The 24850-nt window shown below is 45.8% G+C and overlaps 3 protein-coding genes across 4 annotated transcripts in view; 1 reads left to right on the top strand and 2 right to left on the bottom strand.

Moving 5' to 3' along the window:
* The window catches only part of LOC140208517 (NACHT, LRR and PYD domains-containing protein 3-like), a 467255-nt gene that overhangs the window by 106665 nt on the left and 335740 nt on the right, over window positions 1-24850 (top strand). The gene's annotated exons all lie outside the window — the stretch shown is intronic.
* Window positions 1-24850, bottom strand: part of LOC140208556 (uncharacterized) — a 211476-nt gene that overhangs the window by 43059 nt on the left and 143567 nt on the right. The window contains exons 4-5 of the mRNA XM_072277304.1: window positions 7442-8035; window positions 6984-7382 (exon numbers count right to left, since the gene is read on the bottom strand). Of these exons, the coding sequence (XP_072133405.1) occupies window positions 6984-7382; window positions 7442-8035 (993 nt within the window). The remainder of the gene's footprint in view (window positions 1-6983; window positions 7383-7441; window positions 8036-24850) is intronic.
* Window positions 1638-6936, bottom strand: LOC140208541 (protein NYNRIN-like). Its single transcript, XM_072277286.1, has 2 exons — window positions 4393-6936; window positions 1638-3181 (listed from the first exon to the last, which is right to left on the bottom strand). The coding sequence occupies exon 1, from the start codon at window positions 5396-5398 to the stop codon at window positions 4481-4483; it is 918 nt and encodes a 305-aa protein (XP_072133387.1). The 5' UTR covers window positions 5399-6936; the 3' UTR covers window positions 1638-3181; window positions 4393-4480.

The following is a 24850-nucleotide window of genomic DNA, read 5'->3' as shown; positions in this document are numbered from 1 at the left end:
CTAAATTGTATAAACAAATGGATAACCCAATAGTTAAATATACTTGACATATATGGTTTCAATTTGGAATTCTTTTTGGGTTGAATCAATTTACTTTAGCAAGTCCTATTGTATCTAATTTCTTTTTTCAACCCACTACTATAGATTAAGAATATTTGGCTTGGAAAATTAAAAGTAGAGTACGATTTTGTGATTTATTTTCAGATAATTGTTTCACGTCTTTTGAACAACTAATAAATATAATTTGCCTAGATCTCACTTTTTTAGATATTTACAAGTTAGAAATTTTTCTAAAATACTGTTTTTCCTACCTTCCCGAATTTACAAACGTTTGTATATTCAATGGATATTTTGGAAAAACAAAATTAGATTTAAAGCCTCTTCAGAATGGTGTAATAGCAATTATTTATGATATAATTATGAAAATATGTCTAATAAAAATCAGAGTGATTGGGAAAGTGAACTTAAGATTATTGTACCAATTGAAAAATGGGAAAAACATCTTCAATTAGTTAATTCATCTATATGTGCGAAACATGCGTTGATACAGTTTAAAGTAGTAGATAGGGCTCATATGTCTAGGGATAAATTATCTCGTTATTATTCTCATATAAATTCTATCTGTGATAGATGTCACTCTGAGATAGCTTCTCTAACTCAAATGTTTTGGTCATGTCCTTTGTTGAAAAAAATATTGGAAATATATTTTTGATATTATCTCAACCGTTTTGAATATTGACCTACAACCTCACTCTATTACTGCCATTTTTGGGTTACCAATGATAGAATCAAGTCATTTAACCCCTTCAGCTCGTCGGATGATTGTATTTCTTACATTAATGGCTAGAAGATCCATTTTGCTGAATTGGAAAGAGATTAATCCTCCCACCACATTTCATTGATTTTCTCAAACTATGTTGTGTTTAAATTTGAAAAAAAAAATTAGAAGTGTTGTTTATGATCCCTCTATTAAATTCGAAGAAGACTTGGAGGCCATTTATTAAACATTTTCATATGATGTAACTTGACCTTTTCCAAACTTATTTTATTTCTTTGTAATACATGGTGAGAGGAACGGAGTCAACAACACTAATGGTTCCCTTTTTTTAACAATGTTACAAAACAGCCCGTGCCTTTTTTTAGTTTAGTTGATTAACATTGTTTATGTTAGTTTTTTTTTTCCGGGATATATTTTTGTTTTTTTTTTCTTTTTCATGATTTTTTTATATAGATTTTTTTGTTTTATATTGTTCATCTGTATCATGTATGATAGGGAGACTTAATACTCATGTGTCAACTGGGCTTATATTTAACTATGAAAATTACAATGCTGTATTCCCAATAAATTTGTATCAATACTGTGGTATGTTTATTATTATGATACTAATAAAGATTGAAAAAGAGAAAAAAAATATATATGATTGTTTGTTTGAATATCTTACTTTATGGTTTGCTTTCTAGTTTTAATAAGTTATGGCCAGATATTTTTAGTTACATGTTGATTAGTATTTAAAATGGTTTGAAATAGTAACCTATTTAATTTGAATGTGAAAGGGCTGAATCACCCCACCAAAAGGAACAAAGTGTTTGCTTATATTCAAAAATTAAAAGCACCTTTTTTTTTTACAAGAAACACACATACGCAGCTGTGATAGCTTACGTTTTTTTTACTCGGTGGAAGGATATGCAATTCCACTCTTCGTTTAATGCAAAATCATGTGGAGTTTCGATTTTTGTAGGCAATACAATTTCCTTTATTCAGCATAAAGTTGTTTCGGACCCTAATGGTCGATTTGTTATTGTATCGGAGTTCAGACAGTAAATTGATTGTTTTTGCTAATGTTTATGCCCCCAATGTAGATGATCTATGATTTTTTGAAAGTCTATTTTCATTTTTGCCAGATTTGTGTACGTACTCCCTTGTGATGGGAGGAAATTTTAACTGCTGGTTAGATCCAGTATTAGATCGCTCATCTATTAAACCAGCCACACTTAATAAATCAGCTTTGTTTATCCAATCTTTTCTAACTATATGTGGTAGAGTTGATGCTTGGCGATTTCTTCATCTGACGGACAGGGAGTATTCTTTTTTTTCTCTCATGTCCATCATACTTATACTGGGATTGACTTTTTTATTGGTAGTCAAATGATTCTGTTAGTTCAATCGGTTGAATATAAAGAGATTGCTATCTCTGACCACTCTCCTGTAATTCTATTTTTTAAAGCTTCCTGTTCCTATCCCCATGAGTAGATTTTGGCGATTTAATTTAACTCTGTTATCCGATGAAGATTTTTTAAACATTTATGGAGAATCAAATTACTCTTTATTGTTGAAGAAAATATGTTGGAAAAGACATCTAGCCTTATCATATGGAATACTTTTAAAGCATACATCTGGGGTCAAATTATTTCTTATATCACAAACATCATTAAAAAAGCTAACAAAGAAAGAAATGAATTAGCCAATCAGTTAAAGCAACTGGACCATAAATATGCTTCAGTTCCTGATCCTGAAACATATAAGAGACGTACTGAAACTAAAACTAAATATGATCTTTTAATGTATCCAATTGAAAGCCAACTTTTAAAAGATAAGATTAGATTATGAGGACACTCAGTCCTCGTTTGTCATTTAGTAATGCATGCATTAAGAAATGATACAATGTTCCTCCAGTATATTACGGAAACACAAGACAGACCAAGACTAAAACTGACAAAAACCACATAATTATAACATAGTTACAACCCTGCAAAACAATACTGTATTTGATAAAGAGCAGACCATGGGCACGGTAAAAAAAAAAGTCTCAAAGTCCCGATAGCCCCATCATTTCACACAGACGGTAGAAGGAAGAAACTCTCCCTGCCATGAACTTCCAGCGCCGCAAACTTGCCGATGTAGCACCCTGGAAGCACCCGACCACAGCCGACTCTGAGTCCATCCGAAAAGGTCGAGCCTCCGACCAGCCCTCCGACATCCAGCACCATCTCTGCTGAGTGCTTTGACCCTGGTCCCGGCCGCCAAGCAACAGGCAAAGCCAAGGATTCGGGGCCTTCCCCTGCGGAGATTCTGGATCGCACAGTAGCAGCGGCAGCGAAACAGGCATTTCAGAAGTTACACCAGATGTTCCTCCGTGCTTCTCACATCTGTCTCCGTCAAATCAGTATTGTGCACAGCATCCTACTTGACAAATAACAATATTCATCGCTGGAGTGGCCGCTGTGCGCTTCGTCACGCCACCGCCTTCTCTCAGTCAACTTTATATTTACGAAGATAAAACTGGTAAGCTACTGGCTAATCAATTGAAGCCATTTTCAGCCAATCGGCAAATTAAAGAAATACATAAAATTAATGGGGACATGACAACTGACCACCTTGAAATTAATGACACTTTTAGGGAATTTTATTCTAAATTGTATAGTTCTGACTCTGTTAATGATAATATTGCAATGAATAATTTTTAGATCAATTAAATATCCCAAATCTTTCATTAGATGATTGTAGGCAATTGGATCAACCTATTTCCCAGGAGGAAAGTGCTCAGGCTATTTGAGAATTGCATTCTGGGAAATCCCCAGGATCCGCTGGATTCTCTGGAGAGTTTTATAAGGCTTTTTCCTCCTTGCTTATACCACACTTATGTTCTACCCTTACAGATTCCTTTAAGGCAGGGAGACTACCGCAGTCTTCTTACGAAGCTTCCATTTCGCTCATTCTCAAAAAGAATAAGAATCTTACTGTATGTTCTTTGTATAGACCAATCTCTTTACTCAATTTCGATACTAAAATTTTATCCAAAGTATTGGCTCGCAGACTTGAAAATATTATATTGTAGCTGTGTGCTACACACAGCGCTAAAAATAACCACACGTAGTCGGTGAGTTAGGGTTGTGATAAAAGAGATTTATTCAAACTTTGCGGCCTGCTTTAAAGCCTTCCTGTTCCCGCCCTCCCTGGGTGGGACTGCTGTGGGGAATGCATAATCACAGACCCTTAACGCGCACGGGATTTCCCCCCTGCTGCTGAAGATGGCCTGGCGCCCTTTTTGGGGCCGGCCTATCTGCCAGCGCGCGCCGGTTCGTGTGTGCTAGAAAGTGGGTCACCACGTAACCACCCCCCGCCCCCAGAACCGGCGATACCTCCCCCAATGTCCACAGTCTGGATTGGCCTCTGTTTGGGAGGTCTGCCCCTGCGCCGCGGTGCCTGAGCCTGGACCAGCTGCGCCAAGTCCACATGGGCCGGTTTGAGTCGGTCCACCGTGAAAACCTCCTCTCTCCCCCCAATGTCCAGCATGAACGTGGACCCGTTGTTCCTGATCACCTTAAACGGCCCCTCGTAGGGCCGCTGTAGCGGTGCCCGGAGTCCGCCCCATCGTACAAAAAGAAACTTACAGTTCTGCAGGTCTTTGGGTACGCAGGTCGGGCTCTGTCCGTGCTGTGAAGTGGGGATGGGGGCCAGGTTACTGAGACGCTCCCGTAGTCAGACCAGGACTGCTGTGGGTTCTTCCTCTTGCCCCCTTGGGGCTGGTATGAACTCTCCTGGGACGACCAGGGGTGCGCCGTACACCAACTTGGCCGACGAGGTGTGCAGATCCTCCTTGGGCGCCGAGCGAATTCCGAGCAGGACCCAGGGAAGTTCATCTACCCAGTTAGGCCCCTCCAGGACGGCCATGAGAGCCGACTTCAGGTGATGGTGGAAGGTATTTGTGTGGTGTAGCTGCGATCCTAAAAGGCTGGCCATAGCCGACCACAGGCTGGAGGTGAACTGGGCTCCCCTGTCGGAGGTAATGTGGGCAGGTACCCCGAAGCGGGCTACCCAGGTTGCGATCAGTGCTCGGGCACAGGATTCGGAGGTGGTGTCGGTGAGCGGGACTGCCTCTGGCCATCTCGTGAACCAGTCTATCATAATTAGGAGGTACCGCGCTCCTCGTGATACTGGCAGGGGCCCCACGATATCCACATGGATGTGGTTGAACCTCCAGTGGGTGAGCTCGAACCGCTGCGGCGGAGCCTTGGTGTGCCACTGCACCTTGGCCGTTTGGCACTGCATGCACATTTTGGCCCATTCACAGACCTGTTTACGCAGTCCATGCCACACGAACCTGTTGGCGACCAGCCGGACGGTTGTCCTGATGGAGGGGTGCGCTAAGTTGTGAATGGATTCGGAAACCTGCCGGCGCCAGGCTGCTGGGACGATGGGGCGGGGTTGGCCGGTAGCTACGTAACACAGTAGGGTCCTCTCACCTGGGCCTACGGGGAGGTCTTGGAGCTGCAAACCGGAGACTGCAGTCCTGTAACTGGGGATCTCAGCGTCTGCCTGCTGTGCCTCTGCCAGCGCTGCATAGTCCACCCCCTGGGACAGGGCCTGTATGGTAGGTCTGGATAGTGCGTCCGCCATGACGTTGTCCTTTCCCGGACATGCCGGATGTCCGTCGTATATTCGGAGATGTAGGACAGATGTTGCTGCTGGTGGGAAGACCAGGGGTCGGACACCTTAGTGAACGCAAAGGTAAGCGGTTTGTGGCCTGTGAACGCAGTGAAGGGCCTACCTTATAAGAAATATCTGAAATGCCGGATTGCCAGGTATAGTGCCAATAGCTCCCGGTTGAAAGCACTGTATTTGAGTTCGGGTGGTCGTAGGTGTTTGCTGAAGAATGCCAGGGGTTGCCAGCGACCCTCGATGAGTTGTTCCAGCACTCCACCAACTGCTGTGTTGGATGCGTCCACCGTGAGGGCAGTAGGAACGCCCATTCTGCGGTGCACTAGCATCGCGGCGTTTGCTAAGGGTTCTTTGGTTTTAACAAAAGTGGCTGCGGCCTCTTTATCCCAGGTAATGTCCTTGCCCTTACCCGACATCAGGTGAACAGGGGGTGCATGATTCGGACTGCTGAGGGGAGGAAACAGTGGTAGAAATCCACCATACCCATGAAACGTCAACTGTACTTCTTCCTAGAGATGCTGCCTGGCCTGCTGCGTTCACCAGCAACTTTGATGTGTGTTGCTTGAATTTCCAGCATCTGCAGAATTCCTCATGTTTAGGAAAATGGTGCATAGTTCTCTGAAGGTGGAATCTCATGTGGATAGGGTGGTGAAGAAAGCTTTTGGTATGCTGGCCTTTGTAAATCAGAGCATTGAGTATAGGAGTTGGGATGTAATGTTAAAATTGTACAAGGCATTGGTAAGGCCAAATTTGGAGTATTGTGTACAGTTCTGGTCACCGAGTTACAGGAAAGATGTCAACAAAATAGAGTACAGAGGAGATTTACTAGAATGTTCCCTGGGTTTCAGCACCTGAGTTACAGAGAAAGGTTGAACAAGTTAGATCTTTATTCTTTGGAGCGTAGAAGGTTGAGGGGGGACTTGATAGAGGTATTTAAAATTATGAGGGGGAAAGATAGACTTGACGTGGATAGGCTTTTTCCATTGAGAGTAGGGGAGATTCAAACAACTGGACATTAGTTGAGAGTTAAGGGGCAAAAGTTGAGGGGTAACACGAGGGGGAACTTCTTTACTCAGAGAATGGTAGCTGTGTGGAACGAGCTTCCAGTTGAAGTGGTAGAGGCAGGTTCGATTTTGTCATTTAAAAAAAATTCGATCGGTATTTGGACAGGAAAGGAATGGAGGGTAGAGGCAGGTAGATGTGACTAAATGAGAGTAAGCGTTCAGCATGGACTAGAAGGGCCAAGTTGGCTTATTTCCGTGCTGTAATTGTTATATGGTTATATGAACTTGCGGGTGTCTCTGTAGGTTGGACAACTGAGTGACTTCCTTCTCAGACCGAGCAGGTGAATGGCCTCTCCCCAGTGTGAACTGACTGGTGTGCTTGTAGGTTAGCTAACTGTGTGAATCCCTTCCCACAGACTGAGCAGGCGAATGGCCTCTCCCCAGTGTGAACTCACTGATGTATCTGTAGATCAGGTGATCGAGTGAATCCCTTCCCACAGACTGAGCAGGCGAATGGCCGCTACGCAGTGTGAACTGACTGGTGTCTCAGTAGGTGAGATGCCTGAGTGAATCCCTTCCCACAGTCTGAGCAGGTGAACGGCCTCTCCCCAGTGTGAACTCTCCGATGCACCTTCAGTTGGGATGACTGAGTGAATCCCTTCCCACAGTCTGAGCAGGTGAACGGCCTCTCCCCAGTGTGAACTTGCTGGTGTCTCTGTAGATCAGGTGATCGAGTGAATCCCTTCCCACAGACTGAGCAGGTGAACGGCCTCTCCCCAGTGTGAAATCGCTGGTGTTTCAGTAGGTCGGATGACTGAGTGAATCCCTTCCCACAGTCTGTGCATGTGAACGGCCTCTCTCCAGTGTGAACTCGCTGATGTACCTTCAGATGAGATGATAAATTAAATCCCTTCCCACAGACTGAGCAAGTGAATGGCCTCTCCCCAGTGTAGATGAGCAAGTGAATCCCTTCCCACAGTCTGAGCAGGTGAATGGCCACTCCCCAGTGTGAACTGACTGGTGTTCTTGTAGGTGAGCTGACTGTGTGAATCCCTTCCCACAGTCTGAGCAGGTGAACGGCCTCTGCCCTGTGTGAACTCGCTGATGTATCTGCAGATGAGATGACTGAGTGAATCCCTTCCTACAGACTGAGCAGGTGAATGGCCTCTCCCCAGTGTGAACTCGCTGATGCATCTGCAGATCAGGTGATCGAGTGAATCCCTTCCCACAGTCTGAGCAGGTGAACGGCCTCTCCCCAGTGTGAACTCTCTGATGTTCCTTCAGTTGAGATGACGAAGTGAATCCCTTCCCACAGTCTGAGCAGGTGAACGGCCTCTCCCCAGTGTGAACTCGCTGATGTATCTGTAGATCAGATGATCGAGCAAATCCCTTCCCACAGTCTGTGCAGGTGAACGGCCTCTCCCCAGTGTGAACTCGCTGATGTGCTTGTAGGTTAGCTAACTGTGTGAATCCCTTCCCACAGTCTGAGCAGGTGAATGGCCTCTCCCCAGTGTGAACTCTCTGATGTACCTTCAGGTTAGATGACTGAGTGAATCCCTTCCCGCAGTCTGAGCAGGTGAACGGCCGCTCCCTGGTGTGAACTCGCTGGTGAGCCATTAGGTCGAATGACCGCGTGAATCCTTCCCCAAAAATTCAGCAGATGACCAGCCTCTGTTCGAAGTGAACTGACCTGTGTGTCCAGGTGGGAAGACCGACTGAATCCTGTCTCACACATAGAACAGGTGAATGGCCTTGTCTCAGTGTAAACTTGCTGATGTACCTTCAGTTGAGATGACGGAGTGAATCCACTCCTACTGTCTGAGCAGGTGAACGGCCTCTCCCCTGTGTAAGATGACAGGCGCGCCAGTCGGTCAGATGATCAAATGAATCTCTCCCCACAGTCTGAGCAGGAAGGAGAATTGAGTGAATCCCTTGCTCCACTTCTTAAATATCTGGACAAAGACAGCAAAACTGGCGTGTTGTGTTCGAGATTCCCGTAGACAAATTCCTTGTCATTTTTAATCTGTAAAAAGATTTACAAAATCGATCAATGAGTGACGGACAACATTTCAGATGAGATCACTTGAGTTGCCAAGGTGTGATCTGGCATCACACTGTTACAGTGAGGTTCAACCCAAGTTGGAGAGAGAAATCATCTTCTAACTGGGCACAGTGCTGGTATCTGGAATGACCATTAAATTCTCTGATGCTCTTCCTGTTTCTCTTAGAATGGGGCATTTCTGCCATCTCCAATCTGTGACCTGGCTCAGTTTGACTCTGTCCATTGATATTATTCCATGTTCCCACTGAGCTGCATGGGCTCCTGTCCCCACAGGAACTGAAACACTCTCACACAAATAGCCGGCAGTGCATTCCACGCACCCACCACTCTCTGTGTAAAAAACTTACCCCTGACATCCCCTCAGTATCTATTTCAAAGCACCTTAAAACTATGTCCCTCGTGTTAGCCATTTCAGCCCTGGGAAAAAAACCTCTGGCTATCCACACGATTAATGCCCCTCATCATCTTATACATCTAAAAAAGGCTCCAAACATAAACAAGGAAATTATACATTGCTTTGAGGATTTGTTAGAAGTATATAAAATTATGAGGGTATAGATAGGGTAAATGCAAGCAGCTTTTTTCACTGAGGTTGGGTGGGATGACAACCAGAGGTCATGGGTAAGTGGGGAAGGTGAAAATTTAATGGGAATATTTGGAAAAGCTCTTTCCTGCAGTGGTTGTGAGAGTGTGGATTGAGATGTCAGCACAGGTGGTGAATATGAACTCGGTTTCACCATTTCAAAGAAGTTTGGATGGGAGCCTGGATGATAGGGGTATGGAGGGCGATGGTCTCGGTGCAGGTAGTTGCATTAGACCAGGGGTCTCCAACCACCGGGTCGCAAAGCATGTGCTCCCGGGCCGCGAGGAAACGATATGATTTGGCAATATGAGTCAGCTGCACCTTTTCTCATTCCCCGTCACGGCCACTGATCAGCCATTACACATGTGAGGTCATGACCCGCACGTCATCTGTGTCAGCGCGGGAAGGAGATCAACTCCTCGAGCTTGCAAATGACGGCGGGCTGAAAAGTATGTTTGACATAACATCCCTGTCGGCATTCTGGATCAAAGTCAAGGCTAAATATCCTGAGATAGCCACGAAAGCACTGAAAACGTTGCTTCCATTTCCAACGTTTTTCTGCGAAGCGGAGTTTTCTGCAATGAATGCAATGAAAACTAAATTGCGGAATAGACTGGACAGGAACTCACTTCGAGTATCGCTGTCTCCCATTATCCCTCGATAAGACCGTGTTGTTGCAGGGAAACAAGCCCAGGGCTCCCACTGATTCAGCGATATTGGTGTGTTCCAATGATCTTATATATTCATACGGGGAAAATATGTGCTGTGTGTTTAAAATCCAAATGTTACTTAAAATGTCATGATGCTATTGACTTACTTATATAACCATATAACAATTACAGCACGGAAACAGGCCATCTCTGCCCTTCTAGTCCGTGCTGAACGCTACTCTCACCTAGTCCCACCGACCTGCACTCAGCCCATAACCCTCCATTCCTTTCCTGTCCATATACCTATCCAATTTTTCTTTAAATGATAATATCGAACCTGCTTCTGCCACTTCTACTGGAAGTTCATTCATCACTTACTTCAAGCTCCTCTAATAATTGACTTATCACTATATTCATGCAAGGAAAATATGTGCTGTGTGTTTAATATTAAAGTCGTTAGATAAACACTTTTAGAAACGAAATTGGGTGTATTAGCCATTTATCACCTATATTCCAGTCGTGATTAACACCGCCCCCCCCCCCCCCCTTCGGCACTCCAAACAGAATCACGAAAAAGGATTTGCAGGAAAAATCGGTAGGCCACAACGCGCATGCGCACTGGTGCCCGCGCAAGGGTTCATGGTCATTGTAGTCTTTCTCTGGGTAAACGCAACATATTTGACTGCTACTCTTGTCCGTTGGCAACCCTACCCACCAACACCCCCCCCCACCCCACCGGGTTGGCCGGTCCACAAGAATATTGTCAATATTAAACCGGTCTGCAGTGCAAAAAAGGTTGGGGACCCTTGCATTAGACAGCTTAAATGTTTTTTCAGCATTGACCAGATGGGCTAAATAGCCTGTTTCTATACGGAACTTCTCCATGTTTCTATGACACAGAAGCTGGCCAAACTTGTTTGGAAGGGAAAAGTTGGGAGTGACAACGGAGCAGCGATGGCTGGAGTTTCTGGGAGCAATTTGGGAGCTCAGTGATCGATACATCCGAAAGATGTGGAAACATTGGAAAGGCAGGAGGACACAACCGTGGTTGAAATGAGAAGCCAAAGCCAACATAAAAGCCAAAGAGAGGGTAAACAAAAGAGTGAAAACGATTGGGAAGCTTTTAGAAACCAACAGCAGACGACTAAAAAAAAAGTCAGAGCTCAGGGCGTGGAATTATGATATTGTAGTCATTAGTGAGTCTTTGTAGCGCCCAACAGTCTGAGGCATTTAGAGGAACAAAATATCCGGGGCCTCAATATCTCTTGAAAACCAAGGTTCCCTGCACCAGTTAACTTTCAACTTTTATTATGCAGGCACATACAAACTCTACACCTTCAAAATTTCACTTCTGAAGGCCCCCCACTTACCAAGTACTCCTTTGCCAGAAAACAGCCTGTCCCAAACCACACTTGTCAGATCCTTTCTGACCTTTCTCCAATTTAGAATCTCAACCCATGGTCCAGACCTCTCTTTTTTCCATATTTACTTTGAATCTCATGGCATTATGATCACTAATTTCTGTCACCAGCCCTGGATCATCAGCCTATTGCACACTTTTACATCAGGAATTCTATGTACTGATTAAGGGCACATTTGACAAACTATACCCCATCTAGTCCTCTTACAGTATGGGAGTCCCAGTCAATACATGGAAAGTTAAAATCACTTACTGAATCAACTTCTGTTTCTTGGCATGGTCTGCGATCTCTCTACAAATTTGTTCCTCTAAATCCCTCGGATTGTTGGGTGCAACCAAGTCCCCAATAATGGCTACAATATCAGAATTCCCTGTCCTGAGCTCATCTGGTTTTCCTACAGTGCTTCTTGCATTGTGATATACACAGCTCAGCACATTCATCGCTCCATGCTCAACCATTTGATTGCTGACTGTACCTGAGGTCTGAACAACATCCGACTGGTGTAAAGAAAACAACCTCTCCCTCATTGTCACAAAACATGCATCATTGCTGTCGCAGTTTATGTTCCACTGGATGCTAATGCTAAAGTAGCCATGAAAGACCTCAGTGCTGCTATTAGCAAGCTGCAGACATTGCATCCAGACGGAGCTTTGACTGTCGCTGGAGACTTTAATCATTGTAACCTGTGTACCGTGCTTCCAAGATTTTACCAAAATGTATTACGCACCACCAGGTGTAATAAAACCTCAGATCATGTGTACACAAATGTGGCTGACACTCAAACTAACTACCCTCCCCCATCTGGGACAGTCCGACCATCTTTCATTGTTTCTGCTTCCCAAGTATAGCCCGGTCACTAAACGTGTGAAACCCACAATGAAGACTATTAAGATCTGGCTGGAGGGGGCTGACTCTGCTCTTCAGCACCAATTCCAGCACACAGAGTGGAGCACGTTTGCTGCCCATACCACCACAGACTCTCAGACTAACATTGATTTATAAACCAACTCTGTCCTTGAGCACATCAACAAGTGTGTAGATAGAGAGACATTACTAAAACAAATAAGAGTTTTCCCCAATCAGAAACCATGGATGAACAGAGAGGTTCACCTCCTGCTCAAAGCCAGAGATTCAGCCTTCAGGTCTGGAGACTGGGAGGTTCACAGCTCAGCCAGGGCCAACCTGAGGAGGGGAATCTCTCAGGCTAAACACATATACAAACAGAGAATCGAGGAGCATTTCAACTCCTCAGACCCCCGGTCCATGTACATGGCATACAGGTTATTACAGACTTCAAACCTCCTAGTACTGTGCCCCCTTCCAGCTCTGCTACCCTCCCTGATGAGCTCAATTACTTCTACGCTCGCTTTGATCGAGGGAACAAGGAGGTCACCCTCAAAGCGGATCTCCCACCTGGTGAACTGTCTCTCTCACTTTCCACCTCCGATGTTTGTGCCACCCTGAGCAGGGTGAATGTACGGAAGGCAGCTGGTCCGGATGGAATACCTGACCATGTGCTCAGAGTCTGTGCAGGGCAGTTGGCCGGGGTCTTCACGGACATTTTTAATCTGTCACTGGCCCAGGGATTTGTCCCCATAAGCTTCAAGATCGCCACCATCGTGCCAGTGCCGAAGCATTCCACTGCCACGAGCCTGAATGATTTCCGCCCAGTTGCACTCACCCCCATCAATGCAAAGTGCTTTGAGAGACTGGTTCTATCACATCTGAAATCCTGTCTGCCCACTACCCTGGACCCCCATCGCACCAACAGGTCAACAGAGGACACCATCTCCACGGCACTTCACTCTGCCCTGACCCACCTGGACAGCCCCAACTCTTACGTCAGAATGCTGTTCATTGACTTTAGTTCGGCATTCAATTCTGTAAGCCCCTTCAAGCTGATCACCAAACTTCGCCAGCTTGGTATCAGCTTATCCCTCTGCAATTGGACCTTGGACTTTCTGACAAACAGACCCCAATCAGTTAAGTTAGACAACCTCTCCTCCTCCACTCTCACCCTGAACACCGGCGTGCCTCAAGGCTGTGTGCTGAGCCCTCTTCTGTACTCCCTCTTCACCTATGACTGCGTTCCTGTACATGGTTCTAACTCCATAATCAAGTTCGCAGAGGCCACCATGGTGGTTGGTCTGATCAGAGGGGATGATGAGACGGCCTACAGGGATGAGGTCCAGCACCTGGCTGTGTAGTGTGCTGATAACAATCTGCCTCTTAACACCCAGAAGACCAAGGAGATCATTGTGGACTTCAGGCATGCTAGGAGCCACACTCACGTCCCCATCTACATCAACGGATCTGTAATGGAGCGTGTATCAAGCTTCAAACTCCTTGGTGTCCACATTTTCGATGATCTCACCTGGTCCCTGAACTCCTCCATCCTGATCAAAAAGGTGCAACAGCGCCTTTACTTCCTGCGGAGCATCAATAAAGCTCACCTCTGTCCCAGGATATGACAGACTTTTACCGTTGTACCATTGAGAGCATACTCACCAACTGCATCTCAGTGTGGTATGGCAATTGTCCTGTATCGGACTGCAAAGCACTCCAGCGTGTGGTGAAAACTGCCCAGCGGATTATCGGCACCTAATTGTCCACCATTGAGAACATCTACCATAAATGCTGCCTGGGCAGGGCGAAAAGCATTATCAAGGATGCATCTCACCCTAACCATGGACTTTTTACTCTCCTCCCATCTGGTAGGTGCTACAGGAGCCTCCGCTCCCACACCAGCAGGCACAGGAAGAGCTTCTTCCCTGAGGCTGTGACCCTGCTGAACCTCTCATCACAGCGCTAAGCAGTATTGCACCCGTCTCAGTACTACTCGGGACAGTATTACTGTCTCAGTACTTTTATATTTGTGTGCTGTAGTACTTACTTTTTACTCTCAGTTATTTTGTAAATAACACTATTCTTTGCATTTCTGGTCAGATGCTAACTGCATTTCATTGGCTTTGTATCTGTACTTGGCACAATGACAATAAAGTTGAATCCAATCTGATCTAAAAAAAACAAAGGAGCTGATTGTGGACGGCAGGAGAAATGGAGACAGGCTAACCCCTATTGACATCAATGGATCTGGGGTTGAGAGGGTGAACAGCTTTAAGTTCCTCGGAATAAACATCACCGAGGATCTCACATGGTCTGTACATACCAGCTGTGTTGTGAAAAAAGCACACCAGCACCTCTTTCACCTCAGACGGCTGAAGAAGTTCGGGATGGGCCCCAAATCCTAAGAACTTTCTACAGGGACACAATTGAGAGCATCCTGACTGGCTGCATCACTGCCTGGTATGGGAACTGTACTTCCCTTAATCGCAGGAACCTGCAGAGAGTGGTGCAGACAGCCCAGCACATCTGTAGATGTGAACTTCCCACTATTCAGGACATTTACAGAGACAGGTGTGTAGACAATAGACAATAGGTACAGGAGTAGGCCATTCAGCCCTTCGAGCCAGCACCACCATTCACTGTGATTATGGCTGATCATCCACAATCAGTACCCTTTTCCTGCCTTCTCCCCATATCCCTTCACTCCGTTATCTTTAAGAGCTCTATCTAACTCATTTTTGAAAGAATCCAGAGAATTGGCCTCCGCTGCCTTCTGAGGCAGAGCATTCCACAGAACCACAACCCTCTGTGTGAAAAAGGGCCCAAAGCATATTGGCGACCCAACTCACCACAACCTGTTCCTGCTGCTACCATCCAGGAAATGGTACCACAGCAAAAGGACCAACAGGCTCCGGGACATCATCTTCTACCAGGCCATCAGACTGATTAATTCATGCTGATACAAGTGCATTTCCATGTTATATTGACTGCTGTATGTACAAACTATTTATTATAAATGACCATAAATTATATATTGCACATTCAGACGGAGATGTAATGTAAAGATTTCTACTCCTCATGTATAGGAAGGATATATGTAATAAAGTCAATTCAATTGAATTCACCCTCCCCACTATCTGTTCTGTCATTCTATCTCCCAAATCCCCTACAACTTATTTTAAACACATCACCCCTCCACCCACACTAGCACTAGCGAGCCTCACCACTGGGATATTAGTCCCCTCTTGTTCTGTTCCTCTAACTAACGAATCCCCTCTCACCCCTTTGATTTTCCTCTGTCAGTAATCCCCTCAACAGTTTCTAAAGTGGTCCACCTGTTGTTGTGTGGGATGGACACAAGAGTACTCTGCGATGGCTATTTAACCTCATTCCCCGTCCTGACTCTCACCCAGTTTCTTATGTCCTGCACCTTGGGTGTAACTCACCTCTCTTCATGTCATATCAATCACCGCCTCCATCTCCTGGATGATCCAGAATTCATCCATTTCAACTCCTTAAAGTGCAGGGTTACAAGCTGCAGCTGGATGCACATCTTGTAGGTGAGGGCATCGGGGACACTGGAGGTCTCCCCTGTAATTTGTAATGACCAGTGTGCGGAAAAATCTTGTGCTGTGCAATTTTTTGCCCAGTGACAACGTGTGGGCACTAAAATTTTGAGCTATTCATTTTAACAGCTAGCAAATCACTGTTAATAAAAACTTTGATGTCCTCTGGGTTTGATCAAGTTCATCTGCACTCTCACATAACCTATGTAGCAGGCCTGTAGTGGGTGATGAAGGATTTTCTCACCACAGCTTTTGCACACTGTCCATATCTGGTTTGCTTGCTAAATGATGCTTAAAAAAGTCAGATTTCAAATATCACTCCACTTCTTCCCACTTGTAAATTCTCCAGCAACTTTTGCATCACCACAATACACACAGGTAACAACAGTTTCTGTATTGTACATAAATATTTCCCCTGAACCCTCCCCCAGGTGACTGACGGTGGTGAACTCAGTGATGGCAATGCCAATGAATATGAAGGTAAGGGCAGTAGTCTGTCTCATTGGAGTCTGGCACATTTGTGATGTGAAAGCTACTTGTTGTCCAGGACAAAGGTGTTTGATATCATTATGTACCCAGAGAGAGTGGGACAAAACATGTTCTCACGGGTAGAAAAGTCCAGAACAAGAGGGGGTGGAACAAGCAACAGACACAAAATGCTGGAGGAACTCAGCAGGCCAGGCAGCATCTATGGAAAAGAGTACTAATGCTGAGTTCCTCCAGCAATTTGTGTGTGTTGCTCGGATTTCCAGCATCTGCAGATGTTCTCTTGTTTGTGACTGGAGGCAGAACAAAGGTGATTTTCACAACAGCTGATGTAAAAGATTTTGTTCCCTTTCTCCGAGTTCCCGATCCTTGCATTTAGACAGCTGGAGCTCAGCTCTGTCTGAGAGACCCATCGGTTCCCATTCCCTCATCAGCCGGAAGCTCCCCGGGGCCCGTGTACGGATGGTGGGGCTGAGAGAGAGGGAAGAGAGCAGGACTGTCCCGGGATTGCGGGTCACGGAGTCCGGAGTCACAGCAACTACCCGAAGTCGGTGTTGAAAACGCCGCCCGGTGAGACCCCCAACCCGGAGACCCCTTCTCACCTCAACCGATCATCCGGGGCCTTTTGTGCCCCGCGCGCTGGTGAGCTCGAGCTTGGTCGGTTTAACGGCTGGGCTACTGATCACGTGAGCAGCCCCTCCCCCACCGCTGTCAACAGAGGAGTCACGCGCTGCGCTATTCCCATTGGTGCGAAGCAGTGTCAATCACTGCTCCCAACCAATAGCGGAGGCGGACCAACCGAGAGGGCGTTACCCCCGCTGACTCCGTCTCCCGAACTTTCCGTCACGGCGGGACAACCGTCAAAGTAAATGTCCGCTTTCTGATTTATTTCCATTTCCCTCCGAGGGAAGTTGGGGCGTTTGTGAAGCGTCTCCTGCGGCCGGAGTCTGATGTGTCGCTGAGAGGTAGGAGGAGACCGCTCGGCCCGTCGGTTTGATGCCGGTTCCCCGGGGAGGGAGAGGATGAAGACGGTGAGAGAGGGGGCGGACAGGATGTTTGTCCCGGTGGGGACAGGAGGGGCTCATCTGTGGAAATGTCTGAGCCCACGGTGGTGGCGATTCACCACATTGGGGGGCAAACACCGGCAGACTGTTGCCCTGCAAGCGGGGCCAATGGTCCGGGCAAAGTGACAATTATTTGTGTTTTGTTGAGACTGTACCGGGAATATGGTGTAAAATCCCGCTCCCCACACTAACACGGGTCACACAGACCAAAGAACAAACTGCCGGAGGAACTCAGTGGGTCGGGCAGCATCTGTGGAGGGAAATGGACCGTCAACATTTCGGGCCGAGACCCTCCCTCTGGACTGAGAGTGGACGGGAAATAGTCCGAGAAAAGAGGTGAGGGGTGGGGATGGGGCAAGAGCTGGGGAGTGAGAGGTGGATCCAGGTGAGGGGGAGGTGGGAAGGTGGAAATAGTGACGGGGGTGGGAGGTGAGTGGTTGGGGCAACACGGGGCTGCAGAAGATGGAAATTAATTCCATAGAGGATTAACAAAGAGATTAGAGAGTATTTGTTATGGAGAGTGCAATGAAGATTCACCAGACTGATCCCTGGAGTGGTGGGGTCATCATATGAAGAAAGATCAAATGTGATAACCCTTTCATTTAGAGAATCGAGGACTGAGAGGTGAACACATTGAAATGCACAACATCATTACCGGTTGAACCAGGGATCCCAGTCTCTGAAAAAGGGGCTGGTCTGTCCGGGACTGAGATGAGGGGAAATGTCTCCTCTCCAAGGGTGGTGAATGTCTGTAAATCCCCACCACAGAGGGTGGTGAAGACTCAGTGATTGTCCTCACATAAAACAGAGGCCAGCAGATGTGTGGAGACCGAAAGTATCGAGGAAATGAGGATCGGGCAGAAACATGTGGCTGAGATGGGAGAGCAGCCACCATCTTGTTGATGGTTAGAGGGGCTGAATGGCCACCTCCTGCTGTTTCTCACTTGATGTTTCAGTGTTCCTGTCCAGTGAAGCTGGAGGAATGTGAATAGAAATTAATGTAAATACACATGGACGGATTTAAATAAAACCTGCACATTTCTGTTTTGGGTCTGAATTGTGTGTTGGAGCCTGTGACTCTGTGACCTGGGGGTGGAGGGAAAGAGACAGGGAAGATATGGAGGAAAAAGTGAAAATGTATCTGGTGTAAATATGGAATAATGTGGGAAATGCAGCGGATGGGTCGGACAGCGTGTGAGGGGCAAGGAGCAGAGTCACCGGTTCAGGTGGGAGACCCTCCACCAGTCACGTGATCCCATTTCCTGTTCACGTTTTTCCACAGATCTGCATCATCTGCCGGTCACTGCTCTACATGTACGTGTAGCTTCATCTTTCACCCGTTCAGACAAGTCAGTGAGATCCGGATCTATCACGTCCTCTCGTTGTGGGTGGACAATGATTTACTCTGCAATATTTTCAGCATGTTTCCATATAACCACATAACAATTACAGCACAGAAACAGGCCATCTCGGCCCTTCTAGTCCATGCCGGTGTAAATATGGAATGATGTGGGAAACGCGGCAGATGGGTCGGGCAGCGTGTGAGGGGCGAGGAGCAGAGCCACCGGTTCAGATGGGAGACCCTCCACCAGTCATGTGATCCCATTTCCTGTTCACGTTTTTCCTACTCAGAATGTGGGAAGAGATTCACTGATTCATTCACCCTACTGGTACATCAGCGAGTTCACACTGGGGAGAAGCCGTTCACCTGCTCAGAATGTGGTAAGCGATTCACTAGGTTATCCGGACTACTGGCACACCAGTCAGTTCACACAGAGGAGAGGCCATTCACCTGCACAGTCTGTGGGAAGAGATTCACTCGGTCATCCAACCTACAGAGTCATCAGCGAGTTCACACTGGGGAGAAGCCGTTCACCAGCTCGCAATGTGGGAAAGGATTCACTCAGTCATCCCACCTACTGGCACACCAGTCAGTTCACAATGGGGAGTGGCCATTGTTGTGAATCCCTAGATTTCGTTTGCTGTGGACTGTCATCTTAAGAGAGAGAGAGAGATTAAGAATGGAAATCAGTCTGACTTGCAGCTTGTCATGGCTCGCAGCTTGTTTAGTTTTAACCGAGGACACAGACACTCAGAGTCAGACGGAGATGAAGGAGGATAAATGGAAGGATCGGAACAAAGGAACTGGTGGCCAAGGGTCACTGTTTAGAACTTTCCTGTGCCCACAAGGGTGGGTTAATTATCGATTCAGCGAACATCGAATGTGTGGTTGTCACCTCGTTTGATCCATAGAAGTGGATCGGATTTGGGGTATCCTGTGAAGACCACTTATGTGTTAACCCTTTCCTGGGTGTGGTGTGGTAATTCACTTGAAGACAATACCCCTTGTGACAAGTCACTTTCGGTGATAATTTGTATGTGGATTTGGAACAACGATGGATAAAATCTACAGTGACTGTTCTTTCATTTTACCACCGTGGAAACTGTGGAATTCACGTTATTGCCTTCTCTCGACATTTACCCTGGATTACAAATATCTCTCTCTCTCTCCTCAACTACTCTGTGGTTGAACTGAACTTTCATAGTTCACCATCTCAAAACTCCAAGCCTTGTTTCCCCCGGGCTCAATAGTTTGGGAGTTATATTTACACAGACGTACACATACCACTGCTAACTATTGTTTATCTTGCTTAAGTTTCTATATTATAAGTAGATACTAATAAAGATAGTGGCTTTAACATCAAAACCAGACTCCAGGTGTAGTCTATTGCTGCTGGTTCATTTCTAAAGTGTTATGGTTCGTAACAAAATTAGGGCCTGCATCCTGGATAGGAACAGACTTGGGGGCGTATTGATTAATTATTGATTTCATTGGGGAAATCCCTTTTGATTTATTTGTGTCTGGAAAATCAGCAGCAATGGATGTTGATAGATTTCTGGATATGCCAACCTCTGAGGCACTAAAGGACACCAGGAGGATTGAGTTGTTGAGTATTGCTAAAAGGTTAAAACTTGCTAAGGTGAAATTGACAACCAGGAGGTCACAGATGCAGAGGATAATAGCTGAACATTATGCATCTGAGGATGTGTTTAAAGTGGAGGAGTAAGAGGTGTTTCCTGGAAGTAAACATAGTGAGCTTGAGCTCCTGTACAAGTTAGAAAAATTAAAAATGGAGGCTGTGGAAAGGCAGAGGCAGTTTGAGGCTAGAGAGGCAGAAAAACAGAGAGAAGAGGCAGAACAGGGAGGAAGCAGAAAGACAAAGGATGTTCGAGCTGAAAAAGTTAGAGAGATTGCAGCAAAGGGGTCTAGCGTTAGACTCTGGTGATAAGTTTGAGGCTAGTTGGGAATTTAAATTGGTACCTCCATTTGATGAAGCAGAGGTTGATAAGTACTTCCAGCATTTTGAGAAGGTTGCTCAGAGTTTAAAGTGCCCAAAAGAGGGTTGGCCTATTCTCTTACAAAGTGTAATTAAGGGGAAGGCTCAGCAAGCCTATTTTGCTTTTACAGTTGATGAAGCAGCTGATTATGACACAGTGAAACAGGCTGTGCCCAAAGCTTACGAGTTGGTCCCAGAAGCATACAGGCAAAAGTCTAGACATTTGAGGAAATCTGTGAACCAGACTTGTATGGAATTTGCTTATGAGAAGTTTGTGTGTTTTGACCGCTGGTGCACATATAAAAGTATAAATGAAGATGTAAACAACTTCAAAGAGTTGGTTTTACTTGAAGTATTCAAAAGGTGCGTCCCTGATGACAAAAGACGTATTTAGATAAAAAGGATGCTGCCACTTTGCAGGAGTCTGCTAGATTAGCAGATAAGTTTGCTTTAACTCATCAGGTTAAGTTTACCCCGAATAAGAACTTCCAAAAGAGTAGCAGGGATAACCAGGGTAAACCAGAAATTAAAGCTGGGACTCGTGACAAGAGTGAGGATGAAGGGAAGCAGTTGAAGGAGAAATATTCTGGTCTTTACTTGTTACTATTGTAAGAAAGCTGGTCATATGATGGCTAATTGTTCCATCCTGAAGGAGAAAAAGGAAAAGGAGGCAGTCCCAAGTGCCTGTAATCAGTATGTTGAAGCACCTATAAACCACAGGTTTTGTTGAGGCTCAGTTAAGGACTGAGAGGTCTGACCGAGTTAAGAAGGGAGTTGATCCTTTTATGTCAGATGGGTTTGTATTAGTAAAGGAAGGGTCAACCCTGGTACCAGTGAAAATTCTTTGAGATACTGGGGCTTCTCAGTCACTTATATTAGACAGTGTTCTAAAGTTTGGTGATGAGACTGACATTGGTGAGGTAAATCTTATTAAAGGCATTGGGGGTGGCATGGTTTCTGTGCCATTGCACAAGGTCACTTTACAGTCAGGGTTGGTTTCGGGACCTGTTAGGATCGGATTATGCTCCAGTTTACCAGTGGAAGATGTTACTTTGCTGTCAGGGAATGACCTGGCAGATGGTAAAGTTGTTCCTGCAGTGCAGTTGACAACTAAGCCAACCACTGACGACCCACAGATGGATTTTAACATTTATCGCAATAACTCAAAGTATGGCTAAAAAGCCTGCCAATGCGGACCGTTCTGCGCAGCATGATTCTGATACCCATGATAGCCAAAGTTGGGATTCAGGTTATGATGACTTAAAACAGAGATCATCTTCCTCTTTCCGTTCTGCTCCACGGAACCAGACCCAGTGCTAGAGACCGGATCGCCGTGGTCGTCCTGTGTCAGGTCATCCCCCTCAACAGCATCCAAAACAAGATAACGATTACTGAGGAGGATGGCCACAGGGGTGCTCTCTACTATCTGAGCTCTTCCCATCCCTTCCCTGACAGTCACCCACTTATCGATCTCCTGCTCATGTTCCATTATAAGCTGTAGGTCATCAAGCTGCAGCTCCAGATCCCTAACACGTTCTCTCATCAGCTGCATCTCGCACACCGGGCGCAGATATGGCCGTCTGGGAGACGGGTAGATTCCCGGGATTCCCACATCTTACACCCAGAGCAAAGTACTAACCCTGCAGACATGCTCTTGTACATGCCTATATGCTCAGTAAACATGTTCACTGCTTAATCCCCAGAGGAGAGAATGAGATGGGAAATGTCCAAATATGCTGATAACACAGAAGCAAAGGAAGGAAATTTAATGATAACATTCTGGTTTTGCATCAAGTAATTCAAAAGGCAGATTGTATTTTGGCCTTCACTGCACAGGGAGTGGAGATTATGTAATGGGCCGGTGTAGCTACCATTGTACAGGGTATTAGTGAGGCCACACCTGGAATTCTATGCACAGTTTTAATCCCCAAGCAGAAAGAAATCTTAAGAGTAGCTATGGAGCCAGCAGTGCAGTTTGACCAGTGTAATACATGGGATGCTTTACCAGCAGAGGTGAGATGATTTGGCCCTGAATTTAGAACATATTCACAAATGATAGGGTATTTGTGGAGCATCTTGATAGAGTATCTCTTCTCATCAGTCAGAGAGCGTTCAATAAGGGATGCTCATTTCAAATGGAAATGTGTGAAAATTCCTGGAAATTTATATTTTCTATTTAATTTCGCATTGTGATCAATGAGGTATCTATGTATTTGAATGTACAATCTTTGGGTTTCACTGCCCCGAGGGTGGGAAGGCCGGTTGGCTGAGTTATTCTGAGTTGCAGATAGATAATTAATTAAGGGGAGCGAGGGGAATGGACACAGGAGCTTAGATCATGCACGGTCGTCCGATCATAAGACACAGTAGGAAAAATTTTTCCTCTTCTCCGTTGTAATTGATAAGTCCCACTATTCTGAGGACGTGTTCCCCTGGTCCCCGACTGCAGGAAAAATCCTCTCCACATACTCTCTTTCTCGGCTTTTCGGTGTTCGAGAGCCTCCCTCATTTTTTTCTAAACACTACAGGATACAGGCCCAGAGACATCAAATGCTCCTCATGTGTTTAACCTGTCAGCCTTGGAATCATTTTTATGAACCTCCACTGGACTCTGTCCAATTCCAGCACATTTTTCCTACACTGCTCATAATTGTCCGTGTGCTTTAACCATTGCCTTATAACATCTCAACAATATATCCTTATGGATAGACCTCTCGTAATGAATGGTAGCATCATATTTACATAACTGTAAGGTGAATGGCCAGGGTGAAGAGTAGAAGGAAAGGCTATGGGCAGTGTTTTTTTTTAACTGGAAGGAGAAATTGATATTCATGCCTTCAGGTTGGAGCTGTGCAGGTGGAGTATGATGTGTTTCTCTTCAACCCTGAGGCTGTCAAGTTGAGCAACTCCAGCCATTACTATTCTGCCATCATCCATGCTAGTGTCTCCTTTCAATCAACTTTGGTGAGCTCTTCTCGCATGCCTCCGTAGTTCCCTCACTGCACTAATAATGATGCATCGTGTTGTACCTTTCCCCTCTCAAAGTGCAGGGTGAATTCTAACATGTTATGATCACTGGGTCCACATGGTTCCTTTACCATAAGCTCCCTAATCAAATTTGGTTCATTACACAACACCCAATCCAGAATTAACTTTTCCTAGTGGGCACAATTACAGGCTGTTCTAAAAGGCATCTCATTGGTATTTTCCAAATTCCCTCTTTTGAGATCAAACACCAGCCTGATTTTCATAATCTCCCTCCACCCATCCCACTCGTGGACTGTTTGTTCCACTCCCATTTGGGTAGACTGCGCAGCATCCTCACCAGGACTGCCAGCCTCTGGGACAGCTACTTTCCCCAAGCAGTTAGGCTGATAAATATCTCTACCCAACTAACCCACCCTTCCACACACCAAACACCTCTATTTTATAATTTCCTGTCTGTCATCTTATGTGCAGGCACTTTATGGACATACAATCAATCCGTGCACAGTTTATAAGCTGTGGATATATGTTTTTACTGTTGTGTTTTCCTGCTGCATTGGAGCTGGAGTAATAACTATTTCGATCTCAGTTACACTTGTCTGCTGGAAATGGAATTAAACAACCTTGAATAAACATTTCAGCAGACTGCAGCGTCACATTTCTGTCTCTCAGTGTTCCTGCGGCAGAGCGCCACCTGGTGACAATGGAATCCACAAATCAGGGGCTCCTGTTATTATGGCAAATCACCACCAAGTGGCAGTGTTGTCCACAAAAGGGAGAGGTTTGCAGCGATATGGAGGGGTGTAGGGGGCTGGAAGCCAACTCTGCAAGTGGATGAAGTGCCAGTCCTGCCCCAAACCACCCTCCCCACCACTAGTCAGGGTCCCAAACAGTCCTTCCACATGAGGCAACTTTTCAACATCGTGCCTGTTGGGGTCATCTGCAGTTTCCAGTTTTCCAGGTGTGGCCTCCTCGACGTTAGTGAGACTCGATGTAGTCTCTGCATTCTGCACTCTGTCCTGATGAGATTCTGCAGGTGTTGGAGATGCAGAGTAACAAACACAAAATGTTGGAAGAAGTCAGGAGGTCAGGTAGCTTCTACAGAGGGGGATAAATCAAAACAGAGATTTCCTGCCGAGACCCTTCATCGGGACTGGAACTGGGAGAAGCTGAAACAAGATGGTGTGAGGAGTGGAGAGTCCAAGCTGGTAGATGACAGGTGAAGCCAGGTAAGAGTGAAGGTGAGTGGGTGGGGGAGGTGGGAGATGAAGTGAGACACTGTGAGGTGGGAGATGGAAAATGCAAAGGAATGAAAAGAAGGAATCTGATAGGATAGGAGAGCGGACCATGGGGAGAAAAGGAAGTAAAAGAGGAACCAGAGGGAGATGGTCCACAGTGGAGAAGA

This window comes from Mobula birostris, chromosome 13, assembly GCF_030028105.1.
Source record: "Mobula birostris isolate sMobBir1 chromosome 13, sMobBir1.hap1, whole genome shotgun sequence".
Taxonomy (NCBI): domain Eukaryota; kingdom Metazoa; phylum Chordata; class Chondrichthyes; order Myliobatiformes; family Myliobatidae; genus Mobula; species Mobula birostris.
Note: the sequence above shows the minus strand (reverse complement) of the source record. Positions and strands in the feature narration are given on the sequence as shown.

What these genes read in the sequence shown, in the direction of transcription:
- LOC140208541 (XM_072277286.1), bottom strand. Translation starts at nt 5,398, where the DNA reads ATGGCGGACGCACTATCCAGACCTACCATACAGGCCCTGTCCCAGGGG.